Source organism: Sturnira hondurensis, unplaced genomic scaffold (genome assembly GCF_014824575.4).
Source record: "Sturnira hondurensis isolate 20B ecotype Veracruz unplaced genomic scaffold, ASM1482457v3 Scaffold0021795, whole genome shotgun sequence".
Lineage (NCBI taxonomy): Eukaryota > Metazoa > Chordata > Mammalia > Chiroptera > Phyllostomidae > Sturnira > Sturnira hondurensis.
Window position 1 is genome coordinate 7,054,085 of NW_028094426.1, and position 17,056 is coordinate 7,071,140.

The window sequence follows — 17,056 nt, forward strand, 5'->3', positions numbered from 1 at the left end:
CTTATTTGAACAAATAATAAAGGAGAACTCCCCCAGTCTGGTAAAGGAAATAGACTTGCAGGAAATCCAGGAAGCTCAGAGAGTCCCAAAGAAGCTGGACCCAAGAAGGAACACACCAAGGCACATCATCATTACATTAGCCAAGATTAAAATAAAGGAGAGCATTCTAGAAGCAGCAAGAGATAAGGGGACAGTCACCTACAAAGGAGTGCTCATCAGACTGTCAGCAGATTTCTCAAAAGAGACCTTACAGGCAAGAAGGGGCTGGAAAGAAGTATTCCAAGTCATGAAATCCAAAGACCTACAACCAGATTGCTCTATCCAGCAAAGCTTTCATTTAGAATGGAAGGGCAGATAAAGTGCTTCTCAGATAAGGTCAAATTCAAGGAGTTCATGATCACCAAGCCCTTATTATATGAAATGTTAAAGGGACTTATCTAAGAAAAAGAAGATAAAAAATATGAACAGTGAAAGGACAGCAAACTCACAGTTATTAACAACCACACCTAAAACAAAAGCAAACTAAGAGGACAGCTAGATCAGGAGCGGAACCATAGAAATGAAGATCACATGGAGGGTTAGCAACAAGGGAGTGGGAAGAGGAGAAGGTACAGAGAATAAGTGGCATAGACGGTAGGTAGAAAATAGATAGGGGGAGGGCAAGAATAGTATGGGAAGTATAGAATCTATAGAACTTGAGACACGTGGACATAAACTAAAGGGGGGAGAATGGTGGGGGAGGGGTGTGCAGGGTGGCCGAGAATGAAGGGGGGGAAATAAGGCAACTGTAATGGCATAATCAATAAAATATATTTTAAAAAAATAGTAATTCCTGAAGTTGCCAGAATTAAAAGTTACTTATTAAGTGAATTAAGGAAGGCGGGAAAACTGTGAAGCTACACCTATATGTTACAGAAATTAATTCAGTAAGATTTGATGATCACATGCAGATAATGAATGCTATCTATCAATTTCCTGACTCATGACTTACTAGACTCTCAAAGTCTTAAATTTTCCATCCAAGTAATAAACAGAAATCAGAGCTTGGTTTAAAATGCTCACAAGTTATACCCACAAAACAAATATGCCTTAAAACAAGTATTTTGGAACAAAATTAACATAATTTATGTAATAACTTTTATAGAATTCTGTTGCTATAACTCTCAAGTGACCTCTGTGCAGAATTACAATACCCTCCAAAAAATCAGAAAAATACTCTAACTCTGCACTAACCTAATATTACCCAACCACTGCATTTGAGAGAAACCATAAATCTCTTAAGAAAAAACATACATATGGAGGCAATGGCAGATCCGGTAATTTCATCAGATAACAGCCTTAACTGTGAGTAGGTATCATCCAGATTCTAGATGGAATGTCCAGTAACACTATTAGGGCAACAACTTCAGGTTCAAAGAAAAACCATAACCTTCAACTTAGTATTTTAGGAAATGAAGTAAGTGTAAAAAGACCAAAGCTAACTATGGTTAGTCATATTTCGGTGAAATACTTGAAAAATAATTAGGGGAAAGGAGGAAGCAATAAACTTGCACAAGGATAGTCCTGACACAAAAGGGCACTAAGAATCCACATCAAGGTTCCACAAAAACCACAAAGGTTTTAAAAGCTAAATTTTCTTTCCTAATACATATTAGAAAAACCCTTTGCTAAAACAGGTAGTACAAAATCTGACAAAAGGATTTTTATTCAAGCCTCGGTCTTTTTTGATGCCAGTACATGAAAAACATTTTATGCCCTAATTTTTAGAAACTTTCTCATTGTAAAATACACCCTGAAAAACAAACACCATAGGAATTAAGCCCAAATATGAAAGGAACTGTTCAAAAATAAAATTTCTCATGATCCCCCTATACTACATTAAAGTGAACTGAAATATATCTATACTAATTAGAATATTGAGGCACAGAGGTTCCTAGCCCAGGATCTCACAATAGACTTATGTTAATTGGGTTGTATTAGATGTTACAGAAACAGAAAGAAGAAAAGTAAATAACTAAATTCTATCCAGCTTTCACACTTCCCAGCTATATAACACTGGGAGAGTCACAACAGACACTGTGAGCACACATTTGGTAACTCCAAAACACAATAAAAATGCAAAATGATACATATTCTCTAAGCAAGACCGATTGACAGAAAAACTGTGCTTGTATTAGATACTGGAGACCCTTCTCAAAATAACCACCACCAGATTTTTCTGCCACTAAGGGAGGGAGTTAAAAAAAAATGCCCAAATGAAAAAACAGATCAAAACTCCAGAAAAAAGGCTAAACAAAATGGAGAGAAGCCATCTATCAGGCACAGAGTTCTAAACATGGGTTATACTGATGTTCAAGGAACCAACCGAGGACCTCAACAGCATGAAAAAGATCCAGTCAGAAATGAAGGACGCACTAAGTGAAGTAACAATTTACAGGGAACAACAGTAGAGAGGATAAAGCAAAGAGTCAAATCAATGATTTGGAAAATGAGAAAGCAAAAAATAACCCATCAGAACAAGAAAAAAATCCAAATAAACAAAAAAATGGGGATAGTACAAGCAGCCTCTGAGAAAACTTCAACTAGAGAAGAGAAAGAGCAAGAAATTGGAAATCTATTTGAAAAAAAAGTGAAAGAAAACTTCCCTAATTTGGTGAAGGAAATAGACATGCAAGTCCAGGAAGCACAGAGTCCCAAACAAGATGGATACTAAGAGGACCACTCCAAGACACATCATAATTAAAATGCCCAAGTTTAAATATTAAGAGAGAATCTTAAAAGCAGCAAGAGAAAAGCAGTTAGTTACCTACAGGGGAGTTCCCATATGATCATCAGCTGATTTCTCAAAAGAAACTCTGCAGGCAAGAAGGGACTGGCAACAAGTACTCAAAGTGATGAAAGGCAAGGAACTACATCCAAGATTGCTCTATCCAGCAAAGCAATAATTTAGGTTCAAAGGGCAGATGAAGAGCTTCCCAGACAAGAAGAAACTAAAGCAGTTCATCATCACCAAACAATTATTATATGAAATGTTAAAGGAACTTACATAAGACAAAGATCAAAACTATGAGCAACGAAATGGCAATAAATTCTCTATCAACAATGGAATCAAAAGCTAAACTAAGCCAACAATAAGAACAGAGACAGAATCACAGATACAGAGAGCGTTCTGATGTTGCCAGATGGGAGGGAGGTATGGGGAAATGGGTAAAGAGGTGAGGGGATTAAGTATGAACAGTCCTGGCTGGTATGGCTCAGTGGATTGAGTGCCAGCCTCAATCCACTTGAGAACCAAAGGGCTGCTGGTGCTGGTTCAATTCCCAGTCAGGGAACATGTCTGGGCTGTGAGCCGGGTTTTGCAGGCCAGGTTCCCAGTAGCGGGCACAGGAGGCAGCCACACATTGAAGTTTCTCTCCACCTTTTTCTCTCCCTTCCCTTCTCTAAATGAATGAATTAATTAATTAATTAAATAGGAGTGCAAACATGTAGTTACAGAATAGACAAAGGGATGTAAAAAACGGTATAGGAAATGGAGTAGCCAAAGAACATATAAAGGTGACCCCTGGACACAAATGATGGTGTGGGATTGTCTGACAGAGTGGATGGTGCTGTGTGGAGGGGGACAAACGGGGGCAAAATCAGGACAACTGTGATGGCATAATCAAACACAATTTTAAAAAAATACTACACAATCATTAAAAGAGTATTTTCAAACTACCAAAAAATCTTATAATATATAATGACCTAACTTGTAAGACATACAGGTCAAAAATTTCAGTGTTACAGGGATACCTTTTGGTGGGAACTCCTCTAGGAAACTGTACTCTCCCCAACTGATGTGGCTCAGGGAACTGAGCACTGGCCTGTGAAACAAAAGGTGGCTGGTTTAATTCCCAGGTGGGGCACACACCTGGGTTGTGGGCCAGGTCTCCTGTTGGGGGCATGTGAGGGGCACGTCCAACATTTCTCTCACACATTGCTTTTTCTCTCCCTTTCTTTCTCCTTCCCTTCTCCTCTCTCTAAAAGTAAATAAGAAAATCTAATTCAATACTGTCAGAATGTGAGCTTTACCTTCAGAAAATATAGTGTAATCTGACTGAGTTTATGTATGCATAAAGAAAATTACTCAGTGATTATTAGTAAATTAAAAATCAGCCAAATATATTCTAAATACTGAGTCAGGAAGCAGTATAAGTTACAATGCCCAAATTTGGGGGTGGAGGGGCTAGTTCTACTAATAAATTAGATTCCTTTGACAATAAAATATGACACAAAAAGATATCCCTCTAAAAATCATTAAATTTTTTAAAAACCTCAAATTACAGTAATGAAATATTTTTCATAATACTACAGTAATAAACTATTTGGCAATCAAAAGGCAAAGTGACCTCCTAAGATTGGTTTCACTTTCTAGCAGCAGTCTGATTTAACCTTGAGAGCCTACATATGCCATTTCGTACAACGTCAAGTTAACTGGTCTATTCACGTCTCTGAATATCCCACGACTCCCCCACCCTCAATCTCCCTCAGGCCCTCTCTCCTCAAACACACTAAAGAACACATGCAAAAGTAAATGTAATGAAATGGCATGTGTAAAATAACTGTTGCATCAAGGAACATAAACGTATGTCTTTCTGGCAACTGTTTTTAAATAGTTGAAAGAGAAAGAATAAAAGACTAATGAATCTTTACTGAACCACTGAAATCCTAGAATATAACGTTCCTCCCCACCTACCGAAACTTAGGTGTGCATTAACAGGAGACTGGGGCTTGAAATTTGATGAGTAAAACAGTTCAGTCTGCTTTTGGAAATGCAGTCATACATGAAAGTACCCCAAAACACAACTTTTATTACACTTAACAGGAAAGATTCATTTTTTTGCCTGTTTTATTTTTTAAATAGGAGGAAACTCTCTCGTGATCATTTTTTAAAAAGGTATATTCATAATTTGGTACTTAAGTGGTTAGTATAACTTTTAGTGTAGAGTTAAGTATCTAACCACTTTGATACATGAAAAAGTTAGGAAAACAACTCCACCTGCTCTAGCCTACAAAGTCCACGTGACATAGCAACATACAGTTGAAGGAGGTAAAGAAGTTTTTATGCTCTCATATGATGGCTTTGGTTTTTTTCGGGGTGAAGATCAGAGTGGGATAAGAAAGCAGGAATTAATATAGTACTTAACTATATTACTGTTAACTACTGCTCCAACAGAACTTGTTATCTTTCAATAATTAGAAGCACCAAGTCCTCCACAGTCACCATTTTTTTCATTTGTTTTTATTCCATTATAATAGTTTAACACTTAGGGTAGAAAAAAGAAATTTAAAAATCTAAGAAGATAATTATGTCTTCAAAATCTGTTCCTTTCCACTTATGTGCAGTATCTAGAATAGTCATTTTCTACAAAGACAGTAGAGCCACAGGTACCAAGGGCCGGGGGGAAGGTGGGATAAGAAGGTTACTGTGCAATGTGCACAGATTTCAGTTTCGGATAATGAAGAAGTTCTGGAGAGGGACAGTGGTGATGGTTGAACAACAATGTAAAAATACACTAATGCTACTGAACTGTACACTTAAAAACAGTTTAATGAACAAACTGAACAAGCAAAATAGGGATCGACAGAAGGATGACAGCTAAGGGGAGGGGGTGGAAGGACTGAGCAAAAAGGAAAAAGGACTCATGGACATGGACAACACTGTGGTAATTGAATGAGAGGTTAAGGGGACTAAATGGTAATGAAAAAAAGAAAAAACAATAAAAAAGTTTTAAAGAGAGAAAAATAAAGTTCCAAACTTTAAAGAGGCCATTAAAAAAAAAGTTCCAACCAATTTACTACTGTATTTTAAAGCGAAAAGCCAGATCAAGATTTCCTATGCTATATAGAACATTAGGTTTTCAAATCCTCATTCATACTTGCATTCTGAAAGCTTAGGCTATATACCAATGATTGGTACGTAGAAATACTTGGGATGTGTTTTCTACATTTCTCCAGTACATCTTGCATTTCTCAATGTCCTCCAAAAATGGGGACTCCTTTCTGTGGTCAAAAGAGCATTACTCTTAAAATTAAGAGACTTATTATTTGTAATATAGTGATTTTATGAATAAGGGTTCAAGAAATGACATGGGGGCTTGATTTCCACAAGTTCATACTCACTGTAGAAATAAGCAAGACTTCAAGTCTAGCTCTGTATTATCAATAAGGTACATGTAGTTGCAGTGATTATACAATACATTCAGCCTGTTAACTCCACTTTTTTCTACAAATCTATAAAGAGCCGAAAACATACTCATAAGGCTATGTGCCAACTTAACCTGTAGGACCCACAACTTACAAATGTGAAATTGTACCATGCCTTTGAAGAAAAAACCAGAGATCTTCTACATAGCTCACGATTCAAGAGTTGCGAAGTCAAGCATCATGCCACGGCTCAGAAGACTACCGTAGTGATTATGTAACAAGTGGCATCAAATACGGACCCACAAAAGGCAACTCAGTCATGACCAGGGAACCAACATGGCTAACTAAGTTCATTCACACCAAAAACCTCACTGGAAGGCAGTGAAAGTGTCATCAAACTTGCCTAACCACTGGGATGGGTTATATAGTGAAAAACCATATGATGGACATAATTCATTAATACACCATCTGGTACCGACCTAGACATCACATATATTAAATCCAATAATAAGACAAATGGTACTTATCAAGCTTGAGTAATCAAAAAACTGCTGATATATTACAATATCTTGTGACAATAGCAAATACTTCTTAAAAAGAAATTTTAAATGCAATACACCAAGGATTAAAATGTTAGGGGTACTTATATGATTGCATATTTTGTTTTATTTTTTAAAGATCAATAATACAATCTAATTATCAGTAAGACCTTGGAAACAGTTGCCTACTCTCTTAAACCCTGATGATTTTAGCCATTTTAGTATCAATATATCTCAAACAGTGATGGCAGGGAGATGGGAAATGTGTGGTCTGATACATTATCTATTTACAATATTACATTAATTTCTGGAAAATGTAATGAACGTGATAACTGTTCAGGACAAACATAAAGTTGAAAAATTATAACTATTATAAATAATATTATAAATGTCTTGGTCCATTACACTTTGATTCACCTAATTTGCTTAGCTCTTTATTCACTCACTCTATGAACCGACACTATTAAATGTATTCCTGAAAGGTCAATAGGATTGTATATACTAATCCTGGTACCAATAGTCTCTCCAGTTAATTTCAGCATCAGAGGTAATGCAGGATTACTTCAACAGAAATCCTAAACAGTGCAAATTCCTAAACGTCCTCAACTCGAAACCTCGGAATACACTGTATATTCATTTATAACATTCCCACTATATTTTAGGAAGTCTTATTTCCTCAAAGTAATACACCTAAGAATAAATTAGAGTCCAACACATATGTTCTATTTAATTTGATTCCATCAAGTAGGTGGGAATCTGTAAATAAAAGGAGAAAAAAAACATTTGAAAAAATAAAGCCTGTGTAAAAGCAATCTCAAATTACTTTGAGAAAAAAATAAGCCTAACTAACAATTATAAATTAATAAAACTAATGAAAACAGGGAGAAAAAAAAGAAATGATAAAACCAACCCCTCCTCGCTGACCATCTACATGTATGGAACGGATGTGATCTGCCAGATCTGGACTAGAGGTGAAGCAAGCCTGGCACTGGTCCCAACAACAATTATAGGCAATATTTTTGCTTGAAGAAGTAGTGCTTCCTTGTCCATTCATCATTGCTGGAGTTGAACGCCCACTGGAAATTGTGCTGTCTACATCCATTATAGTACTGCTTATGCTACAAAAGAAGAAAAAAGGCTGTGTTATTCCTAGAAATTCACTAACATGAATATGATCTTATAAATATTTAATTAAGATTATCACCTGATATTGTGCTCCAAGGTATACTACCCATATTTTCCATTACAAAACAACACTGCTTTGACAGTAAAGTGCAAATAAAGGCCAAAAAATGCTAATACCTCAAAAGCCAGATATGTATGGAATAATTTAAGCAGCTTTTTGGCAGGCATGAACTCCCAGATACTATATCCTATGGAAAACATACACACACATAAACAAAGCTCATCAAATTTCATCCTTTCCATAGTTTACGCAGGATTAAGTAATAGTTTCCAGCTATAAGTAATTCAGAATCAAAAAATTAGCTTTACAGTTTACAAATCACTAGCTGACCTGACGTCTTTTCTCCACTCACTAATCTGAGAATACGAGTGCTGCCACATCCTACTTCTTCCCACCTCAAGTGAAATTTCGCTATATATTTCCCCTCTAAATAAAAAAGCAGAAGAGAGAAGTTTTTCTGATTTTACCCAATTCCAAATAATGTGTCTTTTTTTAACTAATCTCTATCCACCAAAAGACTGAAATGCCAATCAATCCCTTTTACTTTTTATTTACTAAGCAAAGTATTACATATTAGTAACCTCTTTATTTATGAAAATTACATTAGTAATAAAAGTTATTACTCAAAATTTCACATCTTAATGAAATTTAACATACTTTTGCCTTCATTTTAAAAGCAATTTACTGTTTTTTCCTCCAGTTATCTTCCCAACAGAGAAACAACATGGAAGTAGCTTCGATTACAGAATGGTCAACAGGAAGAATGTTTTCAGACTAAATTAAAAGCTATTGTAATTTAAGTATCAGTAAATTATAAAAATTATATTACATTTAGGGGTATGTTTCCCTATCCAAAGTTTTTATTACAGAAAATTGTAAAGATGCAGAAAAGTTTATCTAAATCTGAACTCAACAGTAAGTATATGCTGTCCTATTAGTTGTAATTTGTTTTGCTCAATCATATGCAAGTTGCAAACATACTTCAACCACAATCATTTCAGCACATGCCTTCTAAAAATAAGAACATTCACTTATCCCATTTAAAACTTATTTGCTGCCCTGGCTGGTGTGGCTCAGTGGTTGGGTGCTGGCCTGAGAACCAAAGGGTCGCCCATTCAATTCCCAGTATAGGGCACCTGCCTGGGTTGCAGGCCAGGTCCCCAGTGGGGCACGAGAGAGGCAACCACACACTGGTATTTCTCCCCTTCACTTCCCCTCTGTCTAAAATTAAATTCTATCCTAAAATGAAAACTTTTCTCATACCTAAGAATTATACTAAATTAGAACCTTTTGAGTAAGCTTAATGATTTGTGCCTAACATCAGTCAAATGCACCCCAAAAGCTAGCAAAAATGTCCCTGTATGCTCCATATACCAAAAATGCCTCAGATTTTCCTTTAAAGGATATTCACGTATTTAAGTTCATCTGGATATCTATCTACGAGTCAATATATAGAGTCGAACTGCAACTCTACAACTCTGTGATCTCTTTAAAGCTCTCAAATACAAAAATGCTCTTGAATACCTGAATATTTATTCATAAATTGTTCTTGCAGAACTAAACTGTGAGTATGGTAGTTTTCCTGTACTAAAATACGAATTTTTGCCCTGACTGGTGTGGCTCAGATGGTTGGGTGTCATACAGCAAAGCTAATAAGGGTCGCCAGCTGATTGCTGGTCAGGGCACATGCCCGAGTTGTGGGTTCGGTCCCCACAAGAGGCAACCAATCAATGGTTCTTTCTCACATTGATATTTCTCTCCCTCCCCCTCCCCGCTTCCCCTCTCTCTAAAAAAATTTTTTTAAATAAATAAAAATAAAATACAAATGTTTAAGCCCTAGAAATTTCGAGTTCATGAGGCCCTTCACTGTTACATGGTTATCTATTTTCCTTATCACTTATAATATACATTTTAAAACATTTTAACTGTTAAGCTCACACTTTTGTAAGCCATACTAATTAACTGGAGGTAAATAAAATATTAACAACTTTAATAACTAATCACACTCAATTTATAAAGAACAATCTTGGGAAAAGCAATAGATCTCAGCAACCTATTATGGTACAATCTCAAAGGTAAAGTTTAAAAAAAAAAACACCCACCCTGACTGGTGTGACTCAGTGGATTGAGCACTGGCCTGTGAACCAAAAGGTCACTGGTTCAATTCCCAGTCAGGGCACATGCCTGGGTTGCTGTCCAGGTCCCTAGTTTGGGGGTGAGCAAGAGGCAACCAATCAGTGTTTCCCTCATACATCAAAGTTTCTCTTTCTCCCTCCCTTCTCCTCTCTCTGAAAATAGATAAAATCTTGTAAAAAAATAAAAACCCACATCCACACGTAAGTGCAGTGTAGTAAGGCTCCAATCCGCACACCTAAGTGGAAGGAAGGAGACAGATTTAGATACGACGACGCCCTAAAGGCAAACTCTTCTAAGGGACACAGGCAACCCAGATGTTGGGGGTGGGGAGAGCGGCACAGGAGAAAAACTGTCACTGTACATATCCTTTCACTGTATGCACATCCTTTTCTATCATTTTTAACCACAAAGCTATACTAACTGTAGTTACAAGTCCAAAATGATTTAAAAATGAAACCAATTACCTTTAAATTGAACAAAGTAATGCAAGGTCAAGAGACTCATATACTATGATAAACCCAACCAGCAATATAGGGCCTATCTACACAGTGTTTAGCACACTTTTGCTTATTATCATTGAATGGAAATTTTACAAATCCAAATACCTATGAAAAAGCCCTGGTCAAGTTGCTCAGTTGGTTAGAGTGATACTCCCATATTCCGAGGTTGTGGGTTGGATCTCCAGTCAGGGCACATACAAGAATTAACCAGTGAATGCATAAATAAATGGAACAACAAATTGGTGTCTCTCTCTATATATAAAAATCAACTTTAAAAAAATCTATGAACACTAAAGCATTGTTTAATCAGTCTAAGTGTAATTTCACTCACTTAAAAAACAGTATTTCATTTGAATATACAGCCTAATAACAGGACAGTATAGCATTGGCTGGTGTGGCTCAGATGGTTGAAGCATCATCCTGTAAACCAAAAGGTCACAGGTTCAATTCCTGGTCAGGGCATAAGCCTAGGTTGCAGGTTCTGCCCCCAGTTGGGGCAAGTATGGGAGACAACCAACTGATGTTTCTCACTGATGTTTCTCTCTCCCCTTCCCCTCCCTTCCCCCCTCTCTAAAACCAATGGACATGCTCTCAGGTGAGGATAAAAAATATAGAGAGGACAATACAATGCAGGTGCTAAGAGCATGAACTCTGTCATCACTGGCAACTAAGGTACGAAAGCAATAGCAGAGACAAGGGGCAGGTCACATGCCCTGGAAGACCTGACAGACACTTCCCCACAGAGCTCCCCGTAGCCGAGCAGGACCAACTGCAATCCTGCTTCACAATCCCTCTTCAAATCTCCAGCATCTAGGAAGTGTCCAATCCTATACCCTAAAGGCTCCCTCTTGGCCCCAGATCCATGCAGCAGTCAGCAATTCCCTCCATCCTGTAGACTAATAAAGGCAACAGNTGCTAAGAGCATGAACTCTGTCATCACTGGCAACTAAGGTACGAAAGCAATAGCAGAGACAAGGGGCAGGTCACATGCCCTGGAAGACCTGACAGACACTTCACACTATGTACCACCTCCCCACAGAGCTCCCCGTAGCCAAGCAGGACCAACTGCAATCCTGCTTCACAATCCCTCTTCAAATCTCCAGCATCTAGGAAGTGTCCAATCCTATACCCTAAAGGCTCCCTCTTGGCCCCAGATCCATGCAGCAGTCAGCAATTCCCTCCATCCTGTAGACTAATAAAGGCAACAGCCCAAATAGAGGAGAGCGCACGAGACAAGTTACAGGTGATTTCTGATTCTGACAGGATCCTAAGCTAGATGGAGATTTCATACACAGTAGTGTCCTTCTTCCTCTAACAGTAACATAACAAGATGAGCAGGACTAGAAAGTAACCTTCTGCCTGATCTTATAAAATTTACAGGATCATACCTATACTAAAAGTTTTCACTCAGTTCTTTTTACCCGTGAACACATACTAATTCTGTAAAATGTGAACAAAAGCAGCCTGGTATTTGGAAAAAAACCTAAGCCAGAAAAAGCATTCACACTGTTCAGATAGTTTCAATCATCTAAAACAGTGATTCTCGAACTAACATATATATGAATCACTTGTGATCTTACTAACTGCAGATTTATTCAGTGGGTTTGGGCAGGACCTGAGATACTGCTGGATTGGCCAAAAAGCTCACGAGGTAAGATGGCTCCAGCAGTGCTTCGCTGCCTTTACCCTCACTCCAAACAATTTTGTTAGACTGTGTTGTGACAGCTGTTCTGTGGGCGTGCATTAAAAAAAATCAAAATTGATGAATTATTGTTAGCCATTTTAATATTGAAGATGAAAGAAAATACACAACATTTTTGGCATACTGTGATTTATTATTTCAGAAAAGTGAAGTACAACTGAAATGCAAAAAAAGATTTGTGTGGTGTACAGGGAAGGTGCTGTGACCCAAACACGTCAAAAGCGGTTTGCTAAGTTTTGTGCTGGAGATTTCTTGCTGAAAACGATGCTCCAGATCCAGTAGACCAGCTGAAGTTGACAGCAATCAAATCAAGACATTAACTGAGGACAATCAATGCTATACCACATGGGAGATAACCAACTTACCCAAAATATCCAAATCAATAAAGTTATTGGTGAAAATGAAAAATGTGTCTTATTTTATGGGAAAAAATACAGATCGTTTGGCCAACATATTTTTAACAAGCACCTGCCTGATGCTGCTGCTACACTTTAAGTAGCAAATTCTAAAAGATCTCTTTCACTGTTATTATCCAACTGAGACTAACCAAACTAAGGAATTATCTTACAGAATAATAAACTAAAGCATTTGCATACACACACACTCTGACAACAGAAAACCCGTTAAGTTTCAAAAAATAAACACACACGCACACACACTGTTAGAGAATCCAATGAAATATTTAGGAAAGGACATGAGATTTTTTCACATCCTTTCCTAAGTATTCCCCTTCTCCACTTTTCTGTGGACCTTGTTAAGAAACCATTTGGCAGATCAGTTTTCTACCCCAAAGTCTACAGTAACTAACTATACAGAATTTACAGAAACAGTTTCCCTTAGGAAACCAAGTAAAGGCCAACTCATTCATACATACAAGAATAGCCATTTCTTTAAGAATTCAAAGTACTGCCAAGCGAAACATCTGCTTGGTGGATTTGGCCATGGCTGAAAAGGATGCCGACACTGAGAAGTAAAGATCTGCCTGCTGCCCTGACTGCTGTGGCTCAGTGGACTGAGTGCCAGCCTATGTTCCAAAGGGTGGCTGGTTCAATCCCCAGTCAGGGCACATGCCTGGGTTTTGGGCCAGGTCCCCTGTAGGGGGCATGTGAAAGGCAACCACACGTTGATGTTTCGCTCCCTCTCTTTGTCCCTCCTTTCCCCTCTCTAAAAATAAATAAAATCTTAAAAAAACAAACACTTGCTAAATGACAAGATACAGGAGCAGAGGAATAATACACGGATGCTATGTTATCAGGATGAAGGAGGACAAGACCATGGTCTCAGTTTAATAGAAGAAAAAAATCATTATCATTTCAGATTTCACATTGCAGTTATCACTTGTCAAGTTTTGGCATATTATCAAACAGTCACAAAATTATCTGAAATGGCTATTAAAATACTCCTTCCTTCTCTACTAAATATCTGTATGGGGCCAAATTTTCTTCACAAAGTTCAAGCAACCTAATTCAATGCAACAGACTGAATGCAATAGCTAGCTTCATATATATATGAAACTAGCTATTAAGCCAGACCTTAAAGGCATTAAATATAAAAACAATGTCACTTCTATATGTTTAATTGGAAAAGTTATTTTAACATTAAAAAGAATACTGTTTAGGTTACATATAATTGATTTTTAAATTCATGTTTTTAAAAGTTCTTGGTTTCAATTTCTAATCCTGTTATAGTGATAAACATAACCAACCTGAACAAAAGTTCTTTAGATTCTTCAATAACTTTTTAACAGCTTTATTGCTATATGTCATATTTCTCAATATTTAAGAAAGCAAAGTATCATTAACAGCAAAATGTTTGAGAACCACTGTTCTATATATGGAGCAAACACTATATATGGAGCAAAGATCAGATGTCTCTTGAATGGAAAAGTGGGTTTCTGACCCAAAATATTTTTATTTTATTCTGAGGGAAATCCATTCTGAGGTCAAATGGGCAGACAGCTTTATCTTGTCTTTTCAGCTGTGAGGAAATTTGTTTGTGCTGTGGATTTTTCTTGGTTCTTCTCTCCTTCCCCCTGCTTTGAAATGATTTCTAGGCTAGTGAAATGTCTAACTTTAAAGTTAGAGAGCTGAGCCCTGGCTGGTGTGGCTCAGTGCACTGAGTGCTGGCCTGCAAACCAAAAGTTGCCAGTTCGATTCCCAGTCAGGGCACATGCCCGGGTTGCAGGCTAGGTCCCCCATTGGGGACATGCAAGAGGTAACCTCCTCTCACATATCGATGTTTCTTTTCCTCCCTTCCCTTCTCTCTAAAAAATAAATAAAGCCTATATTCACCTAAATGCTTTATTCTTCTGAATGACTTTATAAATTAATATAAAAATTTTAAACCTATAAAAATACTAATAAAATACCATTTCAATGTGTCTTCTGCATTGGCGTTCCACATAAATTTTCATTTGGGAAAAAATTTCATTGACTACTCAAAGCCTATAAACTGTTTTTAGATTGTTTATTTTCTCAGCCACAGACCTAGAAATTTCCAAACTACTATGAAACAGATAGCATAGTAACAGTTTAGAAACCAGTGAGCTGCCTTACATATAAAGCGAAAGAAAGAATAAACTGTACCGTAAACAAAGAAAGTAGTAGGAAAACAGTACCAGCATGGCATCTGACCACTTTCTTCAGGATCTGGATGTTATGGATCAGGTTCTACAAAAGACCCTCCCGAATCTCTAATGGAGCAGGTTGTTTTATTTTGTTTCATCAATGAAAAGCATAACCTTTAGGAAGTCTCCAGTTCACAACTTGTATCTTAATTATTATAAAAACAAATACTCTATAATTCTAATGGTTTAAGAATGGAATATGGCTGCTATAACTGGTGGGCATGGTTGGGCATGGACTTGAAAAGGGAAAGGTTGCCGGTTCAATTCCTGGTCAGTGCAAATGCCTGGGTTACAGGCGCAGTCCCTGGTTGAGGTGGGTATGACAGGGAGCCAATCGATGTTTCTCTCCCACTTTTTCTTCCTCTCTGCCCCTCTCTCTAAAAACAAATAAAATCTTCAAAAAAAAAAAGGAACATATGAAGAAAAGTGTCATGAAATAAGGGGACAGTAACTCTACTGGTCCAAGGAATATTTAACAGGGTATTATAAAATTAGCTTTGTAATTGACTATAAGCTTGTGAGAAGTAAGTACACTATGTATAGTTTTCAAAATATTTACCAAATTGTAGGTAAACAAAATAACCACACACAGGAGAGTCCTAATCTAATCATATAACAAGGTAAGCTGTTTTCTGGCTAACAGGCAATGTTCCTTTCATCCATTAAAAATTGTCACTCTCTACTTGGAAGTTTATTCTGTCTCTCCCATACACTTACAGTAAAAATTATTCAGGGTTAAAATTCAAAACAGCTGAAACCATTTAAAAGGATTTTATATTTTTTAAAAGTCTGAAGTTGTATACCAGATATTATACACTTTTGAGTGTGAAACTCTTTACCTGAGTTATCCACACCATTCCTCATACCCATTTGTTGAAGTGGACAATCACCTTGTGCCCTGCTCTTTATTCTAAGTATTGGCAAAGGAATTAAAAGCTAAAACTTAACCATTAAAAGAAAGAGGTTCCTTTAAGAAAACTATAGCCCTGGCTGGCATGGCTCAGTGGATTGAGTGCAGGCCTGAGAACCAAAGGGTTGCAGGTTCAATTCCCCATCAGGGCACATGCCTGGGTTGCAGGCCAGGTCCTCAGTGGAGGGTGAGTGAAAGGCAACCACACATTGATGTTCCTCTCCCTCTCTTTCTCCTTCTTACTTATTTTTTAAAAATAAATAAGTAAAATATTTTTTAAAAAAGAAAACTATAAACTGCCTACCTACTACATTTTATGACTTTCTCTTAAGGAAAAAGTAGGATTATGTAACTTACTACATCAAAATGTATATCACAAAAGACACTCTTAATCTGACTTTCTGTTCTTTGTTAAGTATTTTTTTATTTTTAGAGAGAGGGGAGGAAGAAATGCAGAGAAACATTGATTGGTTGCTTCTTTCACCCTCAACTGGGAACCTGGTCTACAACCCAGGCAAGTGCCCTGACCCAGAACAGAACCCATGACCTTTGACCTTTCAGTTTGCAGGACCACATCCAACCCACTAAGCTATACCACTCTGGGCTGACCTCCCATTTTATATCATAGCAGCTTACTGTTTGTTGTATTTCTGAGTTATTCTATGTGCTTGGGTAAGACTATTTTCTGAAGGTAGCTACACCAGTAATTTACACCCTCCCACATCTTACAATGTGTCATCAAGGGAAGTTGATACTGCCTCCCCTTGAATAAGAGCAGGCCAGAGACTACTACAGAAGTTATGGTACTACCAGATTTCTAAGGCTAAGTCAAAAAGACAATACAGCTTCAGCCTGGCTGTCTCTCAGAACACACAATTTGGGGGCCCTGAACCACCATATAAAGCAGTATAACTCCTCTGAAGCCACCAGGCAGAAGAGACCCTGTAAACAAAGTGCACAGAGATAAAGGGAGATGCAGGGGAGCCACAGCCGTGCTAGGGCCCAGCTGCTGGAGTCTTCTCAGCCCAGCAACCACAGAGATGAGATACACTCGTGAGTTTTCTGGTGACTGCAGTCTCCAGCCTTTACACTGCTCCAAGCCATCACCAAATGAAGCAGGAATGATCTAAACAGGCCATACCCTGCTCAGATTGTACAGCTGTAAGCGAAATCATTGTTTTGAACCATTAAATGTCAGAGTTGATTGTCACGTAGCCATACTAACTAGAACAATCCTTGACATGCACTAACTCATTTAACTAACTCATGCT

At 37.5% G+C, this 17,056-nt stretch overlaps 1 protein-coding gene across 2 annotated transcripts in view; it reads right to left on the reverse strand.

Moving 5' to 3' along the window:
• AEBP2 (AE binding protein 2) overlaps nt 1–17,056 on the reverse strand; it is a 72,361-nt gene that overhangs the window by 42,610 nt on the left and 12,695 nt on the right. For both annotated transcript variants that reach the window (XM_037033777.1, XM_037033776.1), the window contains exon 2: nt 7,636–7,843. In XM_037033777.1, the coding sequence (XP_036889672.1) occupies nt 7,636–7,843 (208 nt within the window). The remainder of the gene's footprint in view (nt 1–7,635; nt 7,844–17,056) is intronic.